The sequence below is a fragment of the Schistocerca cancellata genome, chromosome 2 (genome assembly GCF_023864275.1).
Source record: "Schistocerca cancellata isolate TAMUIC-IGC-003103 chromosome 2, iqSchCanc2.1, whole genome shotgun sequence".
Classification (NCBI taxonomy): domain Eukaryota; kingdom Metazoa; phylum Arthropoda; class Insecta; order Orthoptera; family Acrididae; genus Schistocerca; species Schistocerca cancellata.
The window spans coordinates 536,558,397-536,581,837 of NC_064627.1; the positions used below are offsets into that span (position 1 = coordinate 536,558,397).

The 23,441-nt window shown below is 43.5% G+C and overlaps 1 protein-coding gene across 1 annotated transcript in view; it reads right to left on the reverse strand.

Annotated features, from left to right (window-relative positions):
• The window catches only part of LOC126155993 (sialin-like), a 194,055-nt gene that overhangs the window by 115,385 nt on the left and 55,229 nt on the right, over positions 1-23,441 (reverse strand). The window contains exons 4-6 of the mRNA XM_049916270.1: positions 15,821-15,905; positions 6,926-7,146; positions 3,706-3,933 (exon numbers count right to left, since the gene is read on the reverse strand). Coding sequence (XP_049772227.1) covers positions 3,706-3,933; positions 6,926-7,146; positions 15,821-15,905 — 534 coding nt within the window. The remainder of the gene's footprint in view (positions 1-3,705; positions 3,934-6,925; positions 7,147-15,820; positions 15,906-23,441) is intronic.

Below are 23,441 nucleotides of genomic sequence, written 5' to 3' on the forward strand. Positions count from 1 at the left end.
CTTCCGGAGATCTGACTGAGGGGACGTTTTACCTCCGGAATCATTATTTTGCACTTAGAGGGCCATGTCAAGTGCGCCTTAGGTATAGTAACATTTTATTCAGGCGAGGAAAAAAACGGAATGAATGGAGTAGTTATCATGGTAAAGGAGAAGGTAAAAACTATGATAATGAAGATGGAATACATAAATAGCAGACTTATGATACTGAGGTTGAAAGGCCACAAGAAAGACGTAGTTCAGATACAAGACTACATGCTAACAAGTCAACACAGCAACGATGAAACTGAAGGGTGCTACAGCAGAACTGAATCACTGGTGGAGAGAGAGAAGAAAGAGGCGTGCATAATAGTAATGGGAGATTGGAACACGGTGGATGGAGAAGGGAAAGACGGAGATGTGGTTGGAAAGTTTGGATTAGGTAACAGAAACGAAATAGATGCGAGAATGGTCAGATTTTGTAAGGAAAACTCATTGGTAGATGGAAACACGCTTTCTGAACATCACAAAAGATGACGGTAAACATGGACATCAAATATACACAATAGCAGATACCAGGTCGATTACATACTAATACAGAGTAAATTCCGGACATGCATGAGAAATGCCAAGGCTTATCCAGGAGCAGATATTAACTCTGACCACAACTTGGTTGTAGCAGATGTGAAGATTAGATTGAAAAGAATGTTGGTAGGTAAAGTGAGAGAATTTTAACTTAGATGCTCTAAAGGAAGGAGGAATAACCAAAAAGCTTGAAGAAGAGTTCCGAGGCAAGTGGAAACTTAGAGAAAAGACAGGGGGCATAAATGAACAGTGGAACTAGTTCAGAGACACCCTGAAAGCAACCAGTAAAGATGTCGTTGGTCTGATGAAGTGCAGGGGAGAAGGAAAACGTCGGTTACCGATGACATGATCTTGAAGATGACAGAAAGGAGAAAACGGAAAAACGCACAAACTGATGAAGGAAAAGGCAATACAGAAGACTGAAAAATGAGCTGGGAAGAGTAACTGGTCAGGCCATGGAAAAATGGACGAGAAAAATCTACTCAGATACTGAGACACTGGAAAAAGAAGGCAAGTATGAAAAGATGTATCGAGTAGCCAAGGAAGTAGTATTTCAGGGAAGGAAGAAATATGGAGATAGAAGGGAAAGATGGAACTCTTAAGTGACTCACACGCTGTTCAGATGGTAAGAATATATTGGAACTCTCTATGAAGCGGATAAAAGACCTTACGATCTGCAGATTGAGAAGGAAGAATCAGTAAATGAAGATGAAAAAAGAGATTGTATTCTAGGTTCAGAGGTAAGTGAGGCATCGGGAGACCTTAAAAGCAACAAAAACTGTGGTGTAGATGACATTCCGACAGAAATCTTAAAGAGTTTAAAAGAAACAGGCGAAAATGAGTTGACCTCTCTTGGCAACTACATCTATGACAAAGAGGCATGGCCAGAAGACTTTCTCGTAAGTATAATAGTCCCAATCTCAAAGTCTAATAATCCCAAAAGTGTGAAGACCCCAGGACAATAGGCCTAATATTGCAGGCAGAGAAAGTAGTTCTTCGAATTCTGAATAGGAGGCTATATGGAACACTGGAAGGAACACTGGCCGAAGAACAATATGGTTTAAGAAGGGGAAAGGAAGCATGAGATGCCATTGGACTTCTAAGAACTATCGACGAAAGATACACAGAAAAGGGCAAAGAAGTGTATGCTGTTTTCATACACCTCGAAAAGGCCTTTAATAGAGTGCAGTGGGATAAGCTGTTAAATATCTTGAAAAAGAAGGGAATAAGGTGGAAGGAGAGAAGATTGATCGAAAATCTGTACCTGAATCAGAAAGCTCCGGTACAAATAGGTAATGGGATCTCTGAAGATAACAAGATTGGGATAGGTGTTAGACAGGGCTGTTGTCTCTCCCCGATCCTATTTAACATCTATCTGGAGGAAGTACTGGAAAGCTGTTTGGATGGGACAAGAGGCGACATGATAGGTGGGCGGAAAATTGAATGTACTCGTATAAGATTTGCAGATGACATGGCGATCCTTGCAGAAAATCAAGAGACGCTGACTCAAATTCGAAGTGACCTTAATTAAGCCGGTGCAGCATATGGCATGAAAATTAATAAAAATAAAACCAAAAGCATGATCATAGGCGTCCGCAGCTCGTGGTCTAGTGGCTAGCGTTGCTGCCTCTGGGTCACGGTGTCCTTGGGTTCGTTTCCCGGCCGGGTTGGGGATTTTCTCTGCCCGGGAACTGGATGTTTGTGTTGTCCTCATCATTTTATCATCATCATTCGTGACAGTGGCTAGATTGACTTGCTAAAAGATTGGACTGTATAAAAAATTGGGACTTCGTATGGGCGCTGATGACCGCACAGTTGAGCGCCCCACAAACCAAACATCATCATCATAGTCATAGGCCTAAAGGAAAGAAAAGTGAGAATTAAGTTGGGGTCAGAAATCATAGAACAAGTAAGAGCATTCAAGTATTTGGGAAGCTGGATTAAAGACAACATGGATTGCCAACAAGATATCAAAGTGAGAATGGATCTGGCGAAAGAGGCACTTTAAAAGCAAAGAAGACTCCTAACTAGTTGTTTAAACAAGGAATTAAGGAGGCGACTGGTTAAGCGCTTAATATGGAACGTGACCTGTATGGAGCAGAAACGTGGACTTTGAGAAAGCAGGATGAGAAGAGAATTGAAGCTTGTGAAATGTGGATATAGCGTAGAATGGAGAAGATCAGCTGGACTGATAAAGTAAGGAATGAAGAAGTACTGAGGGGAATTGGAGAAGAACGGAGGATGCTGCTGACGTTGAAGAACAGGAAACTAAACTGAATAGGCCACAATCTAAGAAGAGATTGCCTTCTAGTAGAGGCAACTGAAGGTTTCGTTCCGGGAAAGAGAGGGAAGGGCAGAAGAAAGGTTCCAGATGCTGGATGATGTCAGCAGGCCACAGGGAGGATACCAAAGAATGAAGAGGAATGAAGAAGACAGAGAAGTATGGAGGGCTATTGCTAACACTTTGCTTACGGGTCATGAAAGAAGGATGCATATGTGGAACAGAGTTTTCGAAACTAGATTTTAAATTGTGAGAGTCTTCCAGGTGCAGATGCAAATTGACGATAATTTATTGGTTATGAACAATAGAATACAACGAACGAAAAAGGTAGCAAGTTAAAGTGATGGAACCTGATTAAGTTCCGGTTCAAAGTTTGTTGATGATCTTAAAGGGATCATTAGGCGGTGACTGACTGTAACAGAGGAAGAAATTCACTACAAGTAGAATGGCCACTTTTGGGAGAAGAAATAGTAAAGGCTGCAGAGGATAAAACATTTTTTATATAAACGTTAGTTCCAACCTTTTAATGTTACCTCTCTAGTTCGTAGATTTGACCTGAAGATAATGTCAAGGAGATACAAGTAACCAGGAGCAATAATAAAAAAAGTGAGCAAGAGATGACTGTTTTATTGGGTCAAACATGGTCGCAGACCAGCTAAACTTCATTTTGTCTATAGTACTGTCATCAGTATAATTTGGCACCTATGGCATTAAATCAGACATGCTGATGTAACAGCAGATTATCTTCCTTAGCTAGATGTGTGCCTCCACCGGCCAATTCGACAGCACTTTGGAGCTACCCCATTTGGAAAACACCTGTAGCCACTGCTGTAACCAGCTGGTCCAAGCATGGAATGACTCACCATGCCAATGCTCCAGCCATGTATGTTCCTGAGGTAGGTGGGTGCCTGTGTCAGCAGGGTGGACAGCACCCAGAAGCTGCCCCACTTGGCCAACACCAGCAGCCACACCTGGCGTGAGGTCAGGATGTGTCCCCATGGAGTTGCTGGCTGAAACAATATGTAGTTTGTTGCTCTCGACTGGTAAAGCTCCGTTTCCTGGGTCACATTAAAGCCATGAAAGAACACAAGCTGTCAACAAAGAAGTTATCATGAAACAATGTCTCTCATAGCAACTCCATGTCAAAAGATTTTAGTTCAATCCATTATAATAACTTTATCTAAAAGTTAGGCTTCCGAAAGTCTCCCAATATACACTTACCAACTCCTTCAGCATTTCTAACTACTTGGAAAATGTGCTAAACAATTCTTCCTCGGGAATGTCAGTCAACTCACCAATGTACGACGCAGTAGTTTCTTTATTTGGAGGGCGTTTCCGCCCTGTGAGCGCTTATTCGCTACTGGGGAATAAGAAGAAGTCCCAGGGTGCCAGTTCAGATTAATTAGCGCACTGGACAGAAAAATAGTGACCCGCAGCAGACATCTCGATGATACCATGTAACACTCGCTCTGGCCTTGATAATCGCCTCAGTTCGGCGAGGAAGAGGTCAACAAATTTTTTGAGGTGTGCCATATCCAAATGTACCCACTTACGGTTGTTTAGATTCAGTACAGCTACTTCCCACATTTCAAACGCTGTTACAAACAGTAATAGACATTTTCCATGGATTACAGTTGGGTGATTTAGCGGCCCAGTCGTGATACGATAGAGAGACCCAGTATTCTTCAAACCAGGGAGGCATGACAGAATCCCAAAGAAGATGACTTATCATGTTGGAACATAGGAGTGTCGACAGCAATAGCAATCTATGTCCACATCAGTAGTGGGACAAAGCCGCCACCACCACCCCACACTGCATTGTTGGCAAATTTATTCAAGATGATGGATCCAAGATTGTATTGATAGGTATGGCAACATTGCAATGACGTCATGGTGGGAAGTTCAAATTTTGGCAGGGAGAAAAGGTCACTTGGGCTACAACCACTAGCCTAAGTAAATGGCAGGAAAAGAGGTCACTTGGGCTACCACCACTAACCAAAGACATTCGACCGCCACCTCTTCCTTGGAATTGATGGGAAAAGGACTCGCCGGCTGCGGTGGCCGTGCGGTTCTGGCACTGCAGTCCAGAACCATGGGACTGCTACGGTCGCAGGTTCGAATCCTGCCTTGGGCATGGGTGTGTGTGATGTCCTTAGGTTAGTTAGGTTTAAGTAGTTCTAAGTTATAGGGGACTTACGACCTAAGATGTTGAGCCCCATAGTGGTCAGAGCCATTTGAACCATTTTTTGAAAAGGACTCAGCCTGTGCTGGGCTGCTGAATAGGATGGATGTAAATATTTTGCATGCAGTCTTTATTTAAACAATTTGAGTTGTCATAGGCAGTAACTCAATCCAGTGTGTTCACCATTAGGTCTGAAGTCCAACTGACCTAGTACACAGTACTGCCACCAGAGGGCTCTATGGTCCCATGGTGGTCTGGGGAAAAATGGTGGGAAAAGGACTCAGTCTGTGCTGGGCTGCTGGAGAGAGGAAGGAGTGTACTTTATTTATTTTGGAGCAATTTATTTAGGGAGGGATTTCAAATAGTTTATTTATCACACTAACACAAAAGACTCACTCTGACGTGCTTGAGATACAATACACAGCCTACAGACCTGCAAACTACTCGCAAGTCACCGAAACAATGCAGTACACTGATATACAGACATGCAAACAACTCGTAAATTGTCAAAATAATGCTTGTAAAACGCTGTGCAACCATGCTCACTAATTATAAATTGTCGAAATAATGCCTGGCTCAGCCCACAGGTATGATCACAAAATAATGCAACAGACACATCCACTACTCGTGAAATTGTCAAAAAATAATGCATATTTAACGCTGTGCCAACACGCTCACAATGCTTAAGCAGCTGAAAATAATGCACTGCACAAACACTCATCACATGTAAAAAAAAATTCGAGCTATCAGCAAGAAACTCGACCGTGACATATCAACGAACTATTTCCCCCAACCCCTCCACCTCAGCCATACTCCAAGGACATGTTCGATAAGTCGTACTTGTGTTGCACAGGTGTCGTTATGATATATGTTCACAAAAAGTTTCGTTTAAATGAAAAAAAATATTGATGATGATAACAAGCAGACTGATTTGTTTGCTAAATAGAAGGAAGATGTTTTGTCTTTAACATCTATATTACAATGTTTTAAATACGTCAATATCGATAGTGAAGTATCGATGTTTAAACTCCCAACATCAATGTTTTGTAAATACCAATTATGATCAAATGCGCGTTATTCAAGGACAGACTGTTTGCATCTTTTGTGAAACCCATTTGCAAATCTCAACTATGCCGTACCAATACGCACAGAACTCAAAACTCAGGAACACACAGTTAATTGCAGTAACAATACGTCTATCCGCGAGTATTACGAATATGCTGTGGCAGCAATGCCTGGCAGACTGCGCCGCATTAACTAGATGTTTGGACGAAGTGGGTAACCAGCTTCAGAGCAGTATTACGACGACGAAAAAGACCGCCAGCGGATGAAACTCCTGATAACTCTGCAGCTGTAATCAAATCGGGGAGCTATTCACAAATCCCCTACAGTTAAGTATCTAGATCTTCGTGTAGGTCCTCAGTTCTAGATTATTATGTGATTAAATGGTCTAAAGTTGTATAACAACTTTTTTTCGAATTCGTGTGAGAACATATGGCCCTTGTGTGAGAAATGTAAGTCTAGAAAAATGAGTCTTGCGTGGTAGTCTCACGTTGTCTTCATGTATTGCTTACGAATGTAAGAAAAGTTAATGTCTTAATGTTTTTAAATACCTGTGTAAACTGATAGCAAATGCAAAAAAATGGCTAAATTACTTTTGCATGGCTAAATTACGCCCCACAATAGTAAACTTAATAAATAACAAAAGGAAAAGATAAACGCTTGCCAGTGACATCTTATGGAGGTGAAATGCTGCAGTGTTGCGCTACACGTGTTAATCTTGTTGTTCTCTCCAACCATCAAATAGCACATTAGATGAAAAACGTTTTTAACTACTTTTTTGGATGGTACCAATTTAGACACAATTGGAAATGGTGTACAGAAGAGGCCTTTTGACCAACCTTGTAGCTGGCAGCATCAGCAACCAGTCTGACTTGCAGATAATGTAGCTCAGAATGGGAGATGCGCGGGTGGTGATGAGGGTGGTCGAAGACGAGCAGCCACCAGGCCAGGAACCAGACAATGGTCGCCAGTGTTGTGGCATAGAAGACGGCGGGCCAGCTCAGCCAGCCAATCAGCACACCCGACACTGGGAACGTCAGCGCATCTCCCACACTGCTGCCTGCAGCACCGAGATGGCTCTCTCAGTCTGGTAAATTTCTACAGAATATCAGTGTGACTATTGTGTATCATGATTACTTTACCAGTTTTGTTGTTAACAGCTTGTGGTCTTGCGATTAGTGTTGTTGACTCTCCAACAAGGGGCCTCAGGTTCGATTTCTGGCTGGGCAAGGAACTTTCTCCTCTCGGGACGTGTGTGAGTGTGTGTGTCATCATCATCGAAGCGGAAGTCGCTGAAGTGACGTCAGATAAATAGACTTGCACCAGACAGGCACTCCAAGCCAAGTGCACCATTCTCACATTCCATATCCATGACCGGTTTTGTTCAGACGTTGACCCAAATGTAATGCACAATTATGTAAATTGAAGGTTCAGAGGGGGAGGGGGGGGGAGAAAGGGAAAATGAAGGGAGTAATGATGTCAGCTGCGTCTGGACTTCATGCAGAATCAGCACAGACAGGTGAACATGTGTGCTGGACCAGGATCCGAACCTGGGATCCCCTGCTTACTAGGCAGCTGCGTTAATCACTGTGCCACCGAGACACGGTAGTTATCGTAATTGTGCGGAATAACTCTGCACGCCTCTCCGCCGACCCACATTCCTACCCGGTGCCGTCTATCTGCAGTCCCTGTCCAAGTGTTAGTAATCTGACTGGGTGAAAATAATGTGCGTCGGTCACGTACCGCGAAATTATTCCAAGTAGGGTTTTACTATCCAGACGACATCGAGAACATCAAAGACGGAGTTCAAACGGGGGCTGGACAAGGGTGGAAAGTGACAACTATTACGTTCTTTTCAAAGGACCCATTCAGTCTTTCGTTGGATGCAATTTAGATGACCACAGGACGCGTAAATTGAAATGAGAGGACGGGGATTTGAGCGCATCTCCTCACGAACGACATTTCAGTGGGTTAACCATTGCGCCAGCTCTTCACGTATGGGTAGTCATAGACGGATGACTAACGCTTCTGGACAAGTATAAGGAAACGACTCGACTATGGATTTTTTCGGGGCAAATGGTCCAAGTTAGAATGAATGAAGCACAGTTTGGTCCCATCTAATGCTGGATTTTACCAGCGCGTTACTCGAGTCGACGTATCAGATTTAAAAGATCTAACAACAGTCGCATGGATGTACACTGCTCTTTCAACGGTATCGCACGAAGTATCACATATATTTGTGAGGCGGAAAGGTGTTGTTGATTGTATTAAGTGCTCATTGAGTGTAACAGTTAGCGCCTTAGCCTCCGTAACTGACAGAAGGAGCGTGACGAGTTTTTAATCCTCGTTCAGAGGCACCTATCAAGCCTGTGAAACGTTGGTTAGCCCGACAATGGGAGTTTTACATAACCATTTCAGCGAAGCTACATGCAATATTATTTGAACGAGACTCATTATTAGGAGCTAGCATAAACTTATAATTAGATTATGCTAGGGACCACTCGATTCACCCCTAGATACAACAGAAAACTTCAGAGAAACCGTCTGTTCACTAGGATGTAAGATCCCCAATTATACTGTATCGCAGGAACAGACTTTTATCAAGGGGATAACTACCGTTTCGTTAGTGGTGAGAGTGACAAGAGCTCTTGCTAAACATTACTAAATGCCTTCTCTGAAGACACTTCAGAAGACCGCTTATGTTCGACACATATTGAAAGTAATGGTGACAAACAAGCCTGACCTTTTCGAGGCAACTAGCATTGCAAATGGTATAAGTGATCCTGAGGCAGTTGTGTCAATAATGTTACCAGAGTACAAATAGCTACTACAACAAGTAGAAAGATTTATGTATGCAGAAAACTAGATAAAGGCAGTAGCGTCAAACCACAGTGGAAAACTTGAAATACTTAACTCTGGAAAGGAGCTTGTAGGAGAAGCTCAAGTTTAAAAGAACAGTTGAGCATCCACTGGATGGATATGTACCTAACAGAACAGCCCATGATGGAAGGAACCCTTCATGGTATACAGGTACGGTAAATAAACTCCTAATGAAGCAAATACTTCTGCATAAGATATTTAAAATAAAGATAAAGCTGTAGATAGAGCGATACTGAATGAAACGCGTTTGGCTGTCAATGGAGCCCTGCCTGAAGTCTTCAACGACTACTGTAGCTAAATACTATTGTAGGATCGCTCACAAAACTCTCACCCATTGTGGCCATACTTAAAGCCTGCTAGTGGCGCCAAAGTTAGTCTCCAGACAGTCATGGTGTAGACAGGAACTGAAGCAGTCTATTGAACGAAAAACAGAAGTACTGAACTCCATTTCAAATTTTCGTTTACAGAGAAAATTCCAGAGTTCTGCTCTAATTTAATTCGAATATAACTGCAAAGATCAGTAAAACAGAAGTGTTGGTGTCGTTGAAAATCAGTTGCAATCGTGTGCATCTAGGAATATACTACAACACCACACGTATCGCTCCTGTGGTGATCGCGAAGACGAGATTAGGTAGTTAAAACTCCCGCAGTGGTTTTTAAGGAGTCATTCTTCTCGCATTCCAAACGTGAACTGAATGGGAAAAAAGCCTCTAATGCACTTCACAGTGGTTTAAAAAGCATAGGTGCGGATTTAGATCTAGATTCAGTACTTTTCTCTAACTGCGGGTGCGAAGGAAGTGCTTCTTTCCACAGCCTCAGCATAGAGAGGCCTTAAGTCAGATTCACCTCATATTTACCACTCCTAAATAAATCTACATTAGCCTTACAGGCGCAGCGCATCAGAAAAGCATTTGTCCTGCTTACAGTCTTCATCGATGAACCTGCTGCAATATGTTTTCACCACAACTAGTCCTGTGGTATTAAACAAAGAGTTCTCAATTCGAATAGTCGTCATTAGCTGATTGTTTTGCAACTCAAAGGAGGGGGAGAGAGAGAGATCCTACAGGGCACAGAAGCATGTACGAGACGCAATTTTCCAGCCGATCCAGGTTAAGTTACAACCACCCTCAATCGGTGAAGGAGCTAACGGACGCTACTTGGGGGATAATAGACCCAGTATTAGCGGTCTCAAATCCAGCAGGTGTATATTGTGCACTATAGGAGGAGAGATGATAGTGTGCAATTACCAAGTCAAAGGCTGTGGGTCAGTATATCAAGCATGTGATCTCTGTCTGATGGAGCGACAATGCGTCTCGTTGTTCACTTTAACAGATGTTTTAGATGCAGACATTAAGCTATGTGCTATTCGAGATGAATAAACTATGTAACAACACTGGATTTCACTCTCATTCATCGTTTACTCGTCATCTGCAACACCACAACACCATACTGCGAGTAAAATAACCTTGTGAGTGGTGTTTCAGTAGTCAAGTAGTTTGGCCTAGGCGTCAGCCAGTCGCATTTTTTTCTATGTTCCACGTCTGACCGTGCTGCCTGTATTGCAGGTACGGGTAGAGTGTTGCCAGGTGAGACAGGGTACACAGTGCGGAAGGGGAACAAAGACGGAGTGATTTATATGAGTGCGTGCCATGCTGCGTACTGGTTCAAGTGGTTCAAATGGCTCTGAGCACTATGGGACTCATCGTTTACTCGTCATCTGCAACACCACAACACCATACTGCGAGTAAAATAACCTTGTGAGTGGTGTTTCAGTAGTCAAGTAGTTTGGCCTAGGCGTCAGCCAGTCGCATTTTTTTCTATGTTCCACGTCTGACCGTGCTGCCTGTATTGCAGGTACGGGTAGAGTGTTGCCAGGTGAGACAGGGTACACAGTGCGGAAGGGGAACAAAGACGGAGTGATTTATATGAGTGCGTGCCATGCTGCGTACTGGTTCAAGTGGTTCAAATGGCTCTGAGCACTATGGGACTCAACTGCTGTGGTCATCAGTCCCCTAGAACTTAGAACTACTTAAACCTAACTAACCTAAGGACATCACACACACCCATGCCCGAGGCAGGATTCGAACCTGCGACCGTAGCAGCAGCGCGGCTCCGGACTGGAGCGCCTAGAACCGCACGGCCACCGCGGCCGGCTGCTGCGTACTAACCGGCAACACCGCGGGTGGGAGACGCTGAGAATAAGAGAAGGGGATAGTTTTCGAAGGGGACAACCGAGGCTTCAATAGGTCTCCGGCCATGTTCCTCGTGGTTTGTCCGTCTGTCAGTCTGTTCGTCCGTCCCAGCTCCGTGGCTGTCTCGATGTCTGGTTTTTGAGGTCTGTCAGTCGGTATGTTTATTTTTATTTTATTTATTTACTTAATTATTTATTTAACCTGATCTGATTAAGGTCATCAGGCCCTCTCTTAGATTGGACCAGGGTATACACGTAAAGTGTCTATTATATCATAGTTACCAAAGAAATAACAACATGACGACTAGTATTAAAAGGATTTCAGTGTCCAAAGTGCTGATGTGAGTAAATTATACTGACTATGAACTAACAAAGTTGATAATGGCGTTACTTGTATTACTGCAACTGCATCCATTATTAGTGATAATAACAATAATAATAATAATAATAATAATAATAATAATAATAATAATAATTGTGGCATCATAAGCATAATGATAGTGGCAGATATAAGAAGAATTTATAAGTCTACAAAATGGTATAAGAAGAATTTATAAGTCTACAAAACGAATGTTTTCTGATATGTAGCGAGTCCTGGGAAATGGAAATTTATGGAGACTACGTCAGCTAAGAATACTGGGCAGTGAGTAAGATCCGGTTAGAAAGAGGGATGTACAAAGGTAACGAGTGTGTACAGGGAGAATAGTAATCATGATTGTTGCTTTAGTAGATATGTCATGATCTGTCATCTGAAACTGGAGGTATTATTCAGTCCTCTAACACAATGCGGGAGATCGTTCCAGAGTTGGGTTCCTGGTACTTAGAAGGGATCCCAGAAGGTGACTGATTGATGGAATGGGACAGAAAGGATTTTACTCTGACGGGAATGGGAATTTCTGTCACATTGTTCAGACGAGAACGTTAAGGTCGAAGGTATGGAGGCAGAGGGTATGGAGATCTTTGCGCCTGTCTGCATACAGCCAGGATAGCTATACATATGATGGTGAAATTTGATCAAAGAGTCGAACATCACAGGTATAACAAACACATACATAGATAAGCAGTTCCAGGCGCTGTGAGCTTTCCTGAGAAAGGTCTTGCAAGATAACATCGCTGTAATCAGTAATTGTAAGTGTAAATGTATGCACATGTTTCTTTTTCAGGTGAAGAGGAAAGAGTTTTTTATATTTTTGTAGGGTGTGGAGAGATACCGATGTCTTCTTGCATTATTTGCAGTTATGTGCTCAGTCTAATTTAGATTTTCATCTATTGTTACTCCTAAACTCTTTTCTGAAGGAAAGATGATATTCGTCACATTTAGAGTTAAAGATTGCAGGGATTCCCTGTATTTCGAGCTAATGAGCCTAGAAGGATCAGCCAATACTGCTTGGGTATTGCATGGGTTGAGCTTTAATCCTATATCATGCGCCTGTTTTGATAGTGCACACAAGTCGGTACTGAGATTTTTGACAGCTGTCGTCAGGTTTATAGGTTTTGTACTTCGATAAACTGGAGTAATCGGCGTACATGTGGTACTTCCAACAGAACAGGACTGATGACATTTATGTGCAATGAAAAGAGAATAGGACCTAATACTGAACCCTGGGGAACGCCTGATACTGACTTCGTTGTGACTTCATGGTGCCGGATATACAGCGTTGCTGGCTAGATGTCAGGTCTGAGCGAAACAATTGCACTGCACTTCGCCAGGAATTTAGACTGCTAAGTTTGATTAGTGAAATGTCGTAGTCGACATGTCTTAAGGTTTTGCCGAGGTGTAAGAAGTACATCATTGTTGCCTCTTGTGCATCTATGGCAAGTTTCATGTCATCTGTTACCTTCATTCAGGCGGACGTTGTTCTGAGAAGTTTACATAAGCCTGATTGATAGTCATTTAGTAGATTGAGTGGTGGTCCAGCGGCGACTTAAGTATTTGAAAATATTTTGCATTCTGTGTGGACTTTGACGAATTTTGTGAAGTTTTCGACTTAGTTTCTGGTACAGTCGAAGGATTTAGAATTATTCTGGCACAGTCTGGACTCTGATAATTTTGCAGTGTGCCACAGCAGTTAGTGGAAACGTTATTTGAAATCCATATCTAAAAGATCTATAGGACAATCAATCATTGTGTCGGTCTGAGTGAGGATATTTTATCATAATTTCTAGCTGTGGACGCAGTCTTGAGCTTTACCAGCTAGTTTATTAATTTATAGTGCATTTTTATCCACTGATGACTTGAGTCATATCATATATTGTTACACAATAGCTTTTGTTGAGTACCAGAGACAATAATGTGTGATAATGGGACAATAAATTTGATGTGTGAAAACTCAAATCACTTGTAGTACCGGTGGTGATTTAAAACGTGTGTATGTTCAATCTAGCAGTTGATGGAATTCTGATCAGTTGTCAGCAACCATCCTCCAGATTTCTTGTAAATTAAAGTGACGCATTTTGGCCCCTAGACGAACAGAAGTCGTGCCCAATTTTATCAATAAATTTTAATTTAACCCCCACGCAAGTCCCGACCCACGATAATTTAATAAACAAGATTAAGCATTTTCTCCTCATGTGGTATTTTCGTGGTTAATCAAACAAGGTATATTTCTCCCATGGCACGGAATCTCTCCCACTACATGACTGATTTTCAGTCACGGCCAAACAACAGACGTCCATGTACACACATGTGGGAACTCGCTCCTGCTACCAAAATAATTAGTATGAGCCAGTCAGAGGTTCCCGTACTTGAATTTGAACAAACATTCCAGCCGGCCGGTGTGGCCGTGCGGTTAAAGGCGCTTCAGTCAGGAACCGCGTGACCGCTACGGTCGCAGGTTCGAATCCTGCTTCGGGCATGGATGTGTGTGATGTCCTTAGGTTGGTTAGGTTTAAGTAGTTCTAGGTTCTAGGGGACTGATGACCACAGAAGTTAAGTCCCATAGTGCTCAGAGCCATTTGAACCAAACATTCCAGCTGCCTACGCTGGCCTTAACGGTTGCTCCCACACTTCGTAGGTTTGTGTTTTTACCTATTTTACTAAAAATGATTCCTTTCACTTCTCGCGTGATTCAGTCGTCACTTCAGGCCCCTGCTGGTTTGAGATGGCAGACTGTTCTCTGCTCTATACCTCTACGACTATTCTGTCTCCCTAAGTTAAACTTCCTTTCGCTAGCCAGCTGAAAGCTCCAAGGCTGCCATAATTACAAGACCCTCTCACCATACCAAGAGGAAAGGAGGTGTAGAAATAATTAGAAATACAGACATAGGCAGCACTGAAAAATCCTTGCAGTTCTCTTGGAGCGCTAGTGATGTGACTTGACGGAGTATTGGGATATGCGTATTAAGTTATAAAACAGGTTGCAGGACAGTTTTGGAATAAATTGCCGAGTAACACATATAAAATAAAAATTTTATTCCCTAAAGTTAACTTTGGCATCACGAGGAACGGTGTACATAACGATCAAAATTTAAGCAGAGGAGGAGGAGGAGGAGGAGATTAGTCTTTAACGTACCCTCGACAACCAGGACATTAGAAATGGAGCACAAGCTTGGATTAGGGAAGGATGGAGAAGGAAATCGGCCGTGTCCTTTCAAAGGAACCGTCCTGGCATTTGCCTTACACGATTTAGGGAAATAGCAGAAAACTTAAATCTGGATGGCTGGATACGGGTTTCTACGTCTACATATATACTCCGCTAGCCACCAAGCGGTGTGTGGCGGAGGGCACAATTCGCGCCAATGTTATATTCCCTCCCCCCCTTTTTTTTTCACTAGCAGATCGCGCGAGAGAAAAACGACTGTCTGAACACCTCAGTACGAGCTCTAATTTCCCTTATCTTTGAATGGTTTGTATTGTTGTCCTCCCAAATGTGAATCCAGTGTGCTAACCATTGCGCTACCTCGCACACTACCAACATTCAACACGTGCCGGTAATGCTTCTGAGATTTTGACTCTCAGAGCAATGCAGAGTGTGATCAACAAAAATGATGAGCTACCAATAAAATAATACAGTATATCAATAAATAATACTGTTTTGTGCTGAAATGAACACACTCAAATTTTGGAAAGTATACTTAAAACTTGCTGATGATGAAGGCTTAGTCAGCCGTCAGCATTCAGAACACAATCTCTCTTTGTTATTAACAGGTGTCAGTGGCAGGGAGAGGGACGTGACAGTGTTGCTGGCGAGTATGGGATGTCATGAACTCCCTGAGTCTCCGCAGTCCATTTGTCAACTGTTGTATGAGGATATTGCAGTGAACTTCAGTTCAGAGATTGATTTGATGAAGCTCTCTATGCTAATCCATATTGTGTCAGTTTCTTCATCTCTGCTTAACTACTGCATCCTACATCCATTTTAACTTGATTGCTTTATGGTTTATAACATTCTGAACGGCTGATGGTATCTCTCCAGACTCAAAAATTTTACAAACCAACTCGGTTTACTCATCATTTCCCCCAATGATTTCAAAAATTCCGAAGGGAGCTTATGTTTTGGTAAGACCATTAAAATTTCTATGCATGGTTGGCTCTTTCGCCCGTATCAGTTTTGCGACTCATGCGAGCATTTGTGTCGCTTGCACCTTAATCCGACCCTGTCTATAAGGGTCCGATAGCGACGGAGAGCTCTGAAGAATCAGTCGATCGCATTTCGTTACTCACCGAGGTAAGCGGAGATGAACTTGCTCCTGTCGTTGGGCGGCACCCAGTTCGCCGTCATACAGTGCATCGATGGCCACGCCATTCCCTGCAAAACAAAATATGGGCTCATTACCTCTAATCAGCTTAACTGTAAAGTACCATTCGCTAAGACGTTCCATCTACATATATGGAGTGTTCTTCCTATTGATACTCGAAAATAGAAAGCTGAACTTTGTAATTCAAATCAAAGTGTTTCTCAGGAATCTGATTAGTACCAATATTTTAGTTTACTTAACTCACAGGTCATAACATTGAAGATCGAGACAGTTAAATAAATCTTTCTCCTACAGTGACGTGGGCGCTACACTAAACTTCTTGAGAGATTTAAACAATTTGCCGAACAGAACTCAGTTGCAGCCCTTTTGTCCATTGCAACGAAGTCATTGGTAAAGCCTAGTTTACACGACGACATTGGGTTGCGCCACTCGCTACGTGGAATGAGTTGCACGCAAGTGGTTTCATGTATGACTGTAGACACGGAACACCAGTATACACTTCAGTTTCGTCGTTGTGTGGGTCCCTGAGTCGTGTCTGAAATGAAAGTTTTGGCAGCTGCACGTCGCACGAGTTGTGGTGGAGTTAAAGCTTGTTGGGTGGAATCGCTGCAAAAGAAAAAAATAAGAAGCGTATTGCCATTCGTGTATGGATGAAGAAAAGACGTTAGCTCGGTTGCTCAGCATCCTTGCTGAAATAATTTATAACGGAAGATCCAAGAAGCTCTTTTAATTATCTTAGAATGTCACCAGAACTGTTCACGTTTCTTCTAAATAGAGTTAATTATGCGATAAGGAATAAACATACTGTAATCCATGAAGCACTGTCGCTAGAACTGAAATTACATATCATATTGCGTGCATTGCAATCGAGAACACTCGGCATGCTATAAGATACGGTTTTAGTTGGTGATGACGCTATTTCATTAACGCCAATAATTATTAACATTAATAGCAATAATTATTAACATTAGCAAAATAATTATTCGAAGCAGGGCGCATTAAGAAGAGAATGGCTTGCAATCTACTCTCTTGAAGACAGATCTGTACAGTGCCCATATTTGAAAATTCTAACATATGTTAATGGAGAGCACTGCACCGACGTTTTAAATAGATGACTATTGAATAAAGATTACAGTTTCTTGAATTTGTATAGCCTTCCCTACTGTCAACAATATTCCTTAACAAAGAGTTTGGCAACTCGAACGATGGAATTTTAGTCTTGTAGACGAGAGCATTGCCACAACTAGAATTATACTTGCTTGTATTTTTCTTAATTCAGTTGTATATGTGCTCCTAACTCACAAAATTTTGCCCTGCAGCTCAGATATTGTCAAACCATTTATGTTATGATCACACATGCCGGTTTCAGAGGGAGCAATATGTTGCTTATTTTTGTAATCAGCATCACTGAAATTCCACAAACACCTATCCAAAGCATACATATCCAAAAAGCGAACATTATTCTCTGTTCCCCACTTCATATTTCAGTTTGTCTACACTCTACGAACACACATAACCTCAAAACTCATGCAACTAGTGTCGCCAAAGTTGGAACACGCCGAAAGTATTTAGTTCCACTAACGAGTTGCGCAAACGCGCAGCGCGCATGCGCAGTGGCCTGTAGCACATTTGCCTGCAACCTAGTGTCGTCGTGTAAACTAGGCTTAAGACACCCACGGAGTAAAAGAAACGAATTCTTGGTGCCTTGTATCACTAACACTTATCGAACTGCAGGATCCTGCTAGTAGTGGTACATGTAGCAATCCCTACCTAGCAACACGGATAATGGGAATTTCAGCCGTGTGTCTACATTCTTTGTACTAGACGGAATCACACAAGAATATGAGTGATTCTGGAGTTAATTGAACGGAAACATTGTCAGTAGAGTTCAAAGAACACTTTGTAATACTGCCATTGTCACACTGCACTTGTACTTTCTGTGGTGTCACCGCCAGACACCACACTTGCTAGGTGGTAGCTTTAAATCGGCCACGGTCCATTAGTACATGTCGGACCCGCGTGTCGCCACTGTCAGTAATTGCAGACCGAGCGCCACCACACGGCAGGTCTAGAGAGACGTACTAGGACTCGTCCCAGTTGTACGGACGACTTTGCTAGCGACTACACTGACGACGCCTTTCTCTCATTTGCCGAGAGATAGAATAGCCTTCAGCTAAGTCCATGGCTACGACCAAGCAAGGCGCCATTACCCATTCCTAGAGAGAGTCTCACTTGTATCATCAAGAACGCTGTATACAAATGATGGATTAAAGTTAAGTATTCCAGCAGCTACGTACTTTTCTTTATAGCATTCATTACGTATCCTGTTTCAGACCTAACTCCAGTCGGCGTGAGTAAACGCGTGCCTTTCTGTTACCCGCCACTGTGGACTGGCTGTCTTGTCAGTCCACTACACTTTCTAGCTTACGCTGAGATGACGCAAGTCTTGGGATGCCATCTAACATAGTGTGGGACCTTCTTTTGCCCGGTGTTGTCCAGCAACTCGACGTGGCATGGTCTCAACGACTCGTTGGAAGTCCCTTGCAGACATATTGAGCTATGCTGCCTCCATAGCCGTCCATAATTGCATAAGTGTTGCCAGTGCAGGATTTTCTGCACGAACTGACCTCTCAGTTATGTCCCATAAATGTTCGGTGTGATTCATATTGGGCGACATGAGTGGCCAAATCATTCGCCCGAATTGTGCAGAATGTTCTTCAAACCAAGTGCGGACAACTGTGGTCCAGTGACAATCCCATCGTTGTTTGGGAACATGAAGTCCATGAATGGCTGAAAATGGTCTCCAGTCAATGATCGGTTCAGTTGGACCATAGGACCCAGTCCATTCCAAGTAAACACAGCCGCTACCAGGTTAATGCCTTGTTGACAACTTAGGTCCATAGCTTCGTGGAGTCTGCTGCGCCAACTCGAACCCTATCATCAGCTCTTACCAAATGAAATCGGAACTCATGTGATCAGGCCACGGTTTTTCCAGTCGTGTAGGATCCAACCGATATGTTCGCGAACACAGGAGGGGCGCTGCAGGCCGTGTCGTGGTGTTACGCCGCAATGTCCTAACGGATACGTTCGTCGTACGTCCTACATTGATTTCTGTGGTTGTTAGCACTGACAATTCTACGCAGACGCCGCTGCTTTCGGTCGTTAAGTGAAGGCCTTCGGCCACTGAGTTCTCCGGGATGATAGGTAATGCCTGAAATTTGGTATCCTCGACGCATTTTTGACACTGTGGATCCCTGAATATTGAATTCTCTAATGATTTCCGAAATGTACTGTCCCACGCGTCTAGCTCCTACTACGAATCCACGTTAAAAATCTGTTAATTCCCGTTGTGCAGCCATAATCACGTCGGAAACCGCTTCACGTGAATCACCCGAGTACAAACGACAGCTCCGCCAATGCACTGGCCTTTTGTACTGTATATGTGCATGTCGTTATCCCATGACTTCTGTCACCTCAGTGTAAAATAACCATAGGTGTTTTCATTAGTTGTTAGTTTTAAGAAAAAAGTTTTCAGTGCATTCTCCACATACGTATCATAATTTACAGTTTGCTTGAAAAAGATTGGTACAACAATTCGTGTTGCACTAAACGCATATCACGCTCTTGTTTTTGCAAGATGCAGAGGCTCTCCGTGTAACTGACGAGGACTTATAGAACTGCAAAGTTGATTGTTCTGCGAGGACATGTGCCTCAATAAATAATGCACCTGTACTTCATAAAAAAGAGCACATCAGCATCAAACTGTCCACCATGTATTGGCAATGAACAGTATCTGTATTGGTCAGTCGGTGCTTTGCTATTACTTTGAACGGTTTCCGTTTGAATTTGATCTGTTATTAGATACGACCAACACACTGGCCTGAAGGAACAAATGGAGCAACCATTCTCTCGTACTTTCATTCAAGCTTGCTCGATCTCGTCTAGTCTATGTCTCAGCTAAAACCAATTCGCAAACCATCACGCTCTTGGAGCAACGGGTCCAGGCGCCATGCGGTGACTGGTTCCGTCTACTTGGCTCGGGAACAGTGGTTCACGCACAACGCCAGACAGTCTCATGTTTCTCGTAGTACATGAAACACCCTGTACATCATGGCGTTTTCACGTTTTCACTTAATTTAACGGCAGTAGTAGGGAACTGGTGGGGCGACCGCAATTTTGATATCAAATTGATAAGCAAACTAATTAAATTGATCAATTAATCACCCACGCTCCCGCCCCCGACCATGCCCACCCCCACCCCCAGATGGCGTGACGTGTTTTCTCAGTTGCATGTGTGCCCAAGCCCCCTCCTCCCCCTCCCTCCCTCCCCCCTCCCCCACCTATGCTATTGGCGGGTATTTTGAAGTTTGGTGGAAATTTAGAATTTTGGTGGGAATTTATTTGTCTCAGGGCTGAGCTGACATCCCACCACAACCCCCACCCGGGAATCGGTGGGAAATTAAAATTGGTGGTTCCCTTTCTGGGTCTCGAACCCTGGTTCTCCTGGGCAGAAAGTGCACCCCTCTAACACAGTTAAACCACCAGAGGTGCTTGGAATTGATGGGAAATTAAAAATGGCAGTTCCCTTTCTGGGACTCGAACCCTGGTCCTCCTGGGTGAAAAGATCTATTGCACCCCCTTAACGGAATTAAATTACCAGAGGCGCTTGAAACTGCTGGGAAATTGAAAATGGCTGTGCCTGTTCCAGTACTCGAACCCTGATTCTACTGGATGGCAAGTCCAAGTGCACCCGCCACACATGAAAACTGTCCAGATTCAGGTGAGGAAGGTTAAGTTTGTGTACTTTATTTATTTTGGTTTGGAAACTGGCTCAGAAATCGATCCTAATTACGTAATTAATCACAAACATGTGGCCTAATTGCACAACTATATGCATAACGCTACACAAGGATGGCATAAAAGCGCAATAAACTCAAAAACTGACGATACCACACAACTGCTCTTGTTGAATGTAAAATGATTGTGTTTATCTTTTTTGTTAGTTGCTTTATTATAGGAGTCGAGTTGATGTTAACCAATACAGCGCAGAACGGCGGGCTACTTCCCTACGAGGCCGTGGCTCTCCCTCGTCGGGATAGCAGTCATTTACCACGGTTCTGAGAATGCTGGCGTCGCACTTTGTACTGAAGACAGTGTGGGAGGGGCTTCCTGTTTCAAAAACAGTCGACTTTTGAAATAGCCATACGGAGCGTCCTCCGGATGGGTGGGGTTATGCTACTTTATTTCCCTTTTGTGTTGTCTTGGACTGTCGTCTAAGGCATACCGCATATCGTGAGTGGAGCAAAGCAGTCGCTTTGGGGAGGCAGTTTGTGGGGGATCTGTCGATATATTTTGGACGAACAAGTTGCACTTGAGGCGGCCGTCCTTTTATCTCCTATTGTTCAGTTGACCACACACGCTACTGTGCAGACGTAGCACTTCGTGTAGAGACTTCATCATTGTAGCTTCTGCCGTCTCTAGCCTCTCCCAGCAGGTAGCAGCTTGCCTACCCGACGCCTCCTCACCAGCTGCAGGCCTTTGGACATGAAAGGTGCCGCACCACGTGAGCTACTGTGAGCGTCGTTAGGCGGCCTAATGACGCAACCGCGACACATGCCTGCTCGGCCACGTTTCTGGCGGTCTCTACTGATGACCACATGTCCGCCTACGCCAAGGGGGGGTGCTGTCAGCAGCTGTAATCTTTATACAATGCTGCTCTAAAGGTGTGCTTTGTTGGTCATTACCTGTTTCCAAAGTCTGCGTCTTCCGCCACAGCTTTGTCCTAAGGAAAATATTTTTTGAGGACTGCAGCTGGAACTGGATGTGCCAGACATTCCATCTGTCTCATACTGAACAAAGAACGTTTATCTAAAGCTAGCAGCTAAATTCAGTTTTCGATCTACTTGCCGGCAAACACAGGATGGGTGTGTCAGACTATCCACCTGTCTCCGGATGAACAAAGAGTGGTTTTCTAAGGCTAGCAGCTGCATCCAATATTCCATTGACTTACAGGCAAACACAGGATGTTCATCTCAGATCATTCTTTCCTCCCCCCATGGATGTGATACTTTCCTCAAACAGCTGCACCAAGCCTGAAGAAAAAAAATATGAATGTTGTAACTTGCTGGTTTGGCGGTCTGAGTTCTTATTGGTCCTCCACAAAATAAAGGGCAGAGTCTGAAGCTATATAAAGCCCAAACACCACCACAATCATCATCAGTCTTTGACAGTACACAGTGTGATTATTACACCATGAAATGCTCAGCCAGCAGTGATGCCAGCGGCAGTGGTGGTTGGAAGCGGCCAAACTTGGGTCAACTGCCATGTAAGTGTTTACATAAAAAATTATGAGTTCAAATTGTGACAGTTATGAAATTTCGTAGCAAAGTATTCAAAAATTTTCGATATTGTGATACAATTTCGTAACGAGTGACTTATAAAAGCTCTTTTTTCTTACTATTACAGCATTCATTCCCGAAATACTGTTGGAATCAGAACGCCAGCTGGAGGCTGAAAGTTGCTGTAGATGTTTCTGCTACTCAAGAGGAAAATAGGTTTCCTGTAGGGGTATGCGTCGAGAATGATGACCTGGAGTCATCACACACATCAAAAGAAGTTTTGCGTCAACCCGGTTGCCAGAACTCCTGAAGATAGACGTTGACTATGGATATTGTATCACAGATACAGTTCCTTTGACTGTTCAAGGATGTCACTAAACTCACCCAAAGACGTAAACAACCATGCATGAGCAGCGCCTATTAGATGGAGGGGGTCCGACAGCCGATCTGTTCAAATGGTTCAAATGGCTCTGAGCACTATGCGACTTAACTTCTGAGGTCACCAATCGCCTAGAACTTAGAACTAATTAAACCTAACTAACCTAAGGACATCACACACATCCATGTCCGAGGCAGGATTCGAACCTGCGACCGTAGCGGACACGCGGTTCCAGACTGAAGCGCCTAGAACCGCACGGCCACACCGGCCGGCCGATCTGTTCCAGTCATTCCATCAAGAAGGAGGTACACAGCTCGTGTTGTCTGTAATTCAACCATGCCTAGACTGTCAATACTGCGGTTCGGTAGCGTCTACATTATTACTTTGTGCCAGGAAGGGCTCTCAACAACGGAAGTGTCCAAGCATCTTGGAGTGAAACAAAGCGATGTCGTTCAGGCATAAAGGAGATACAGAGCGACAGGAAATGTCGATGGCATGCCTCGCTCAGGTCACCCAAGAGCTACTACTGCTGTTACTACTCAAACTGTGCGCAATAGGCTGCATGATGCGCATCTTCACTCCCGATGTCCATGGCGAGGTCCAACTTTGCAACCATGACACCATGCAGTGCAGTACAGATGGGCCCAACAAACATGCCAAATGGACCGGTCAGGTCTGGCATCACGTTCTCTTCACCGATGAGTATCGCATATGCCTTTAACCAGAAAATCGTCGAAGACGTTTTTGGAGGCAACCCAGTCAGGCTGAATGCCTTAGACACACTGTCCAGCGAGTGCAGCAAGGTGGAGGTTCCCTGCTGTTTTGGAGTGGCATTATATGGGGCCGACGTACGCCGCTGATGGTCATGG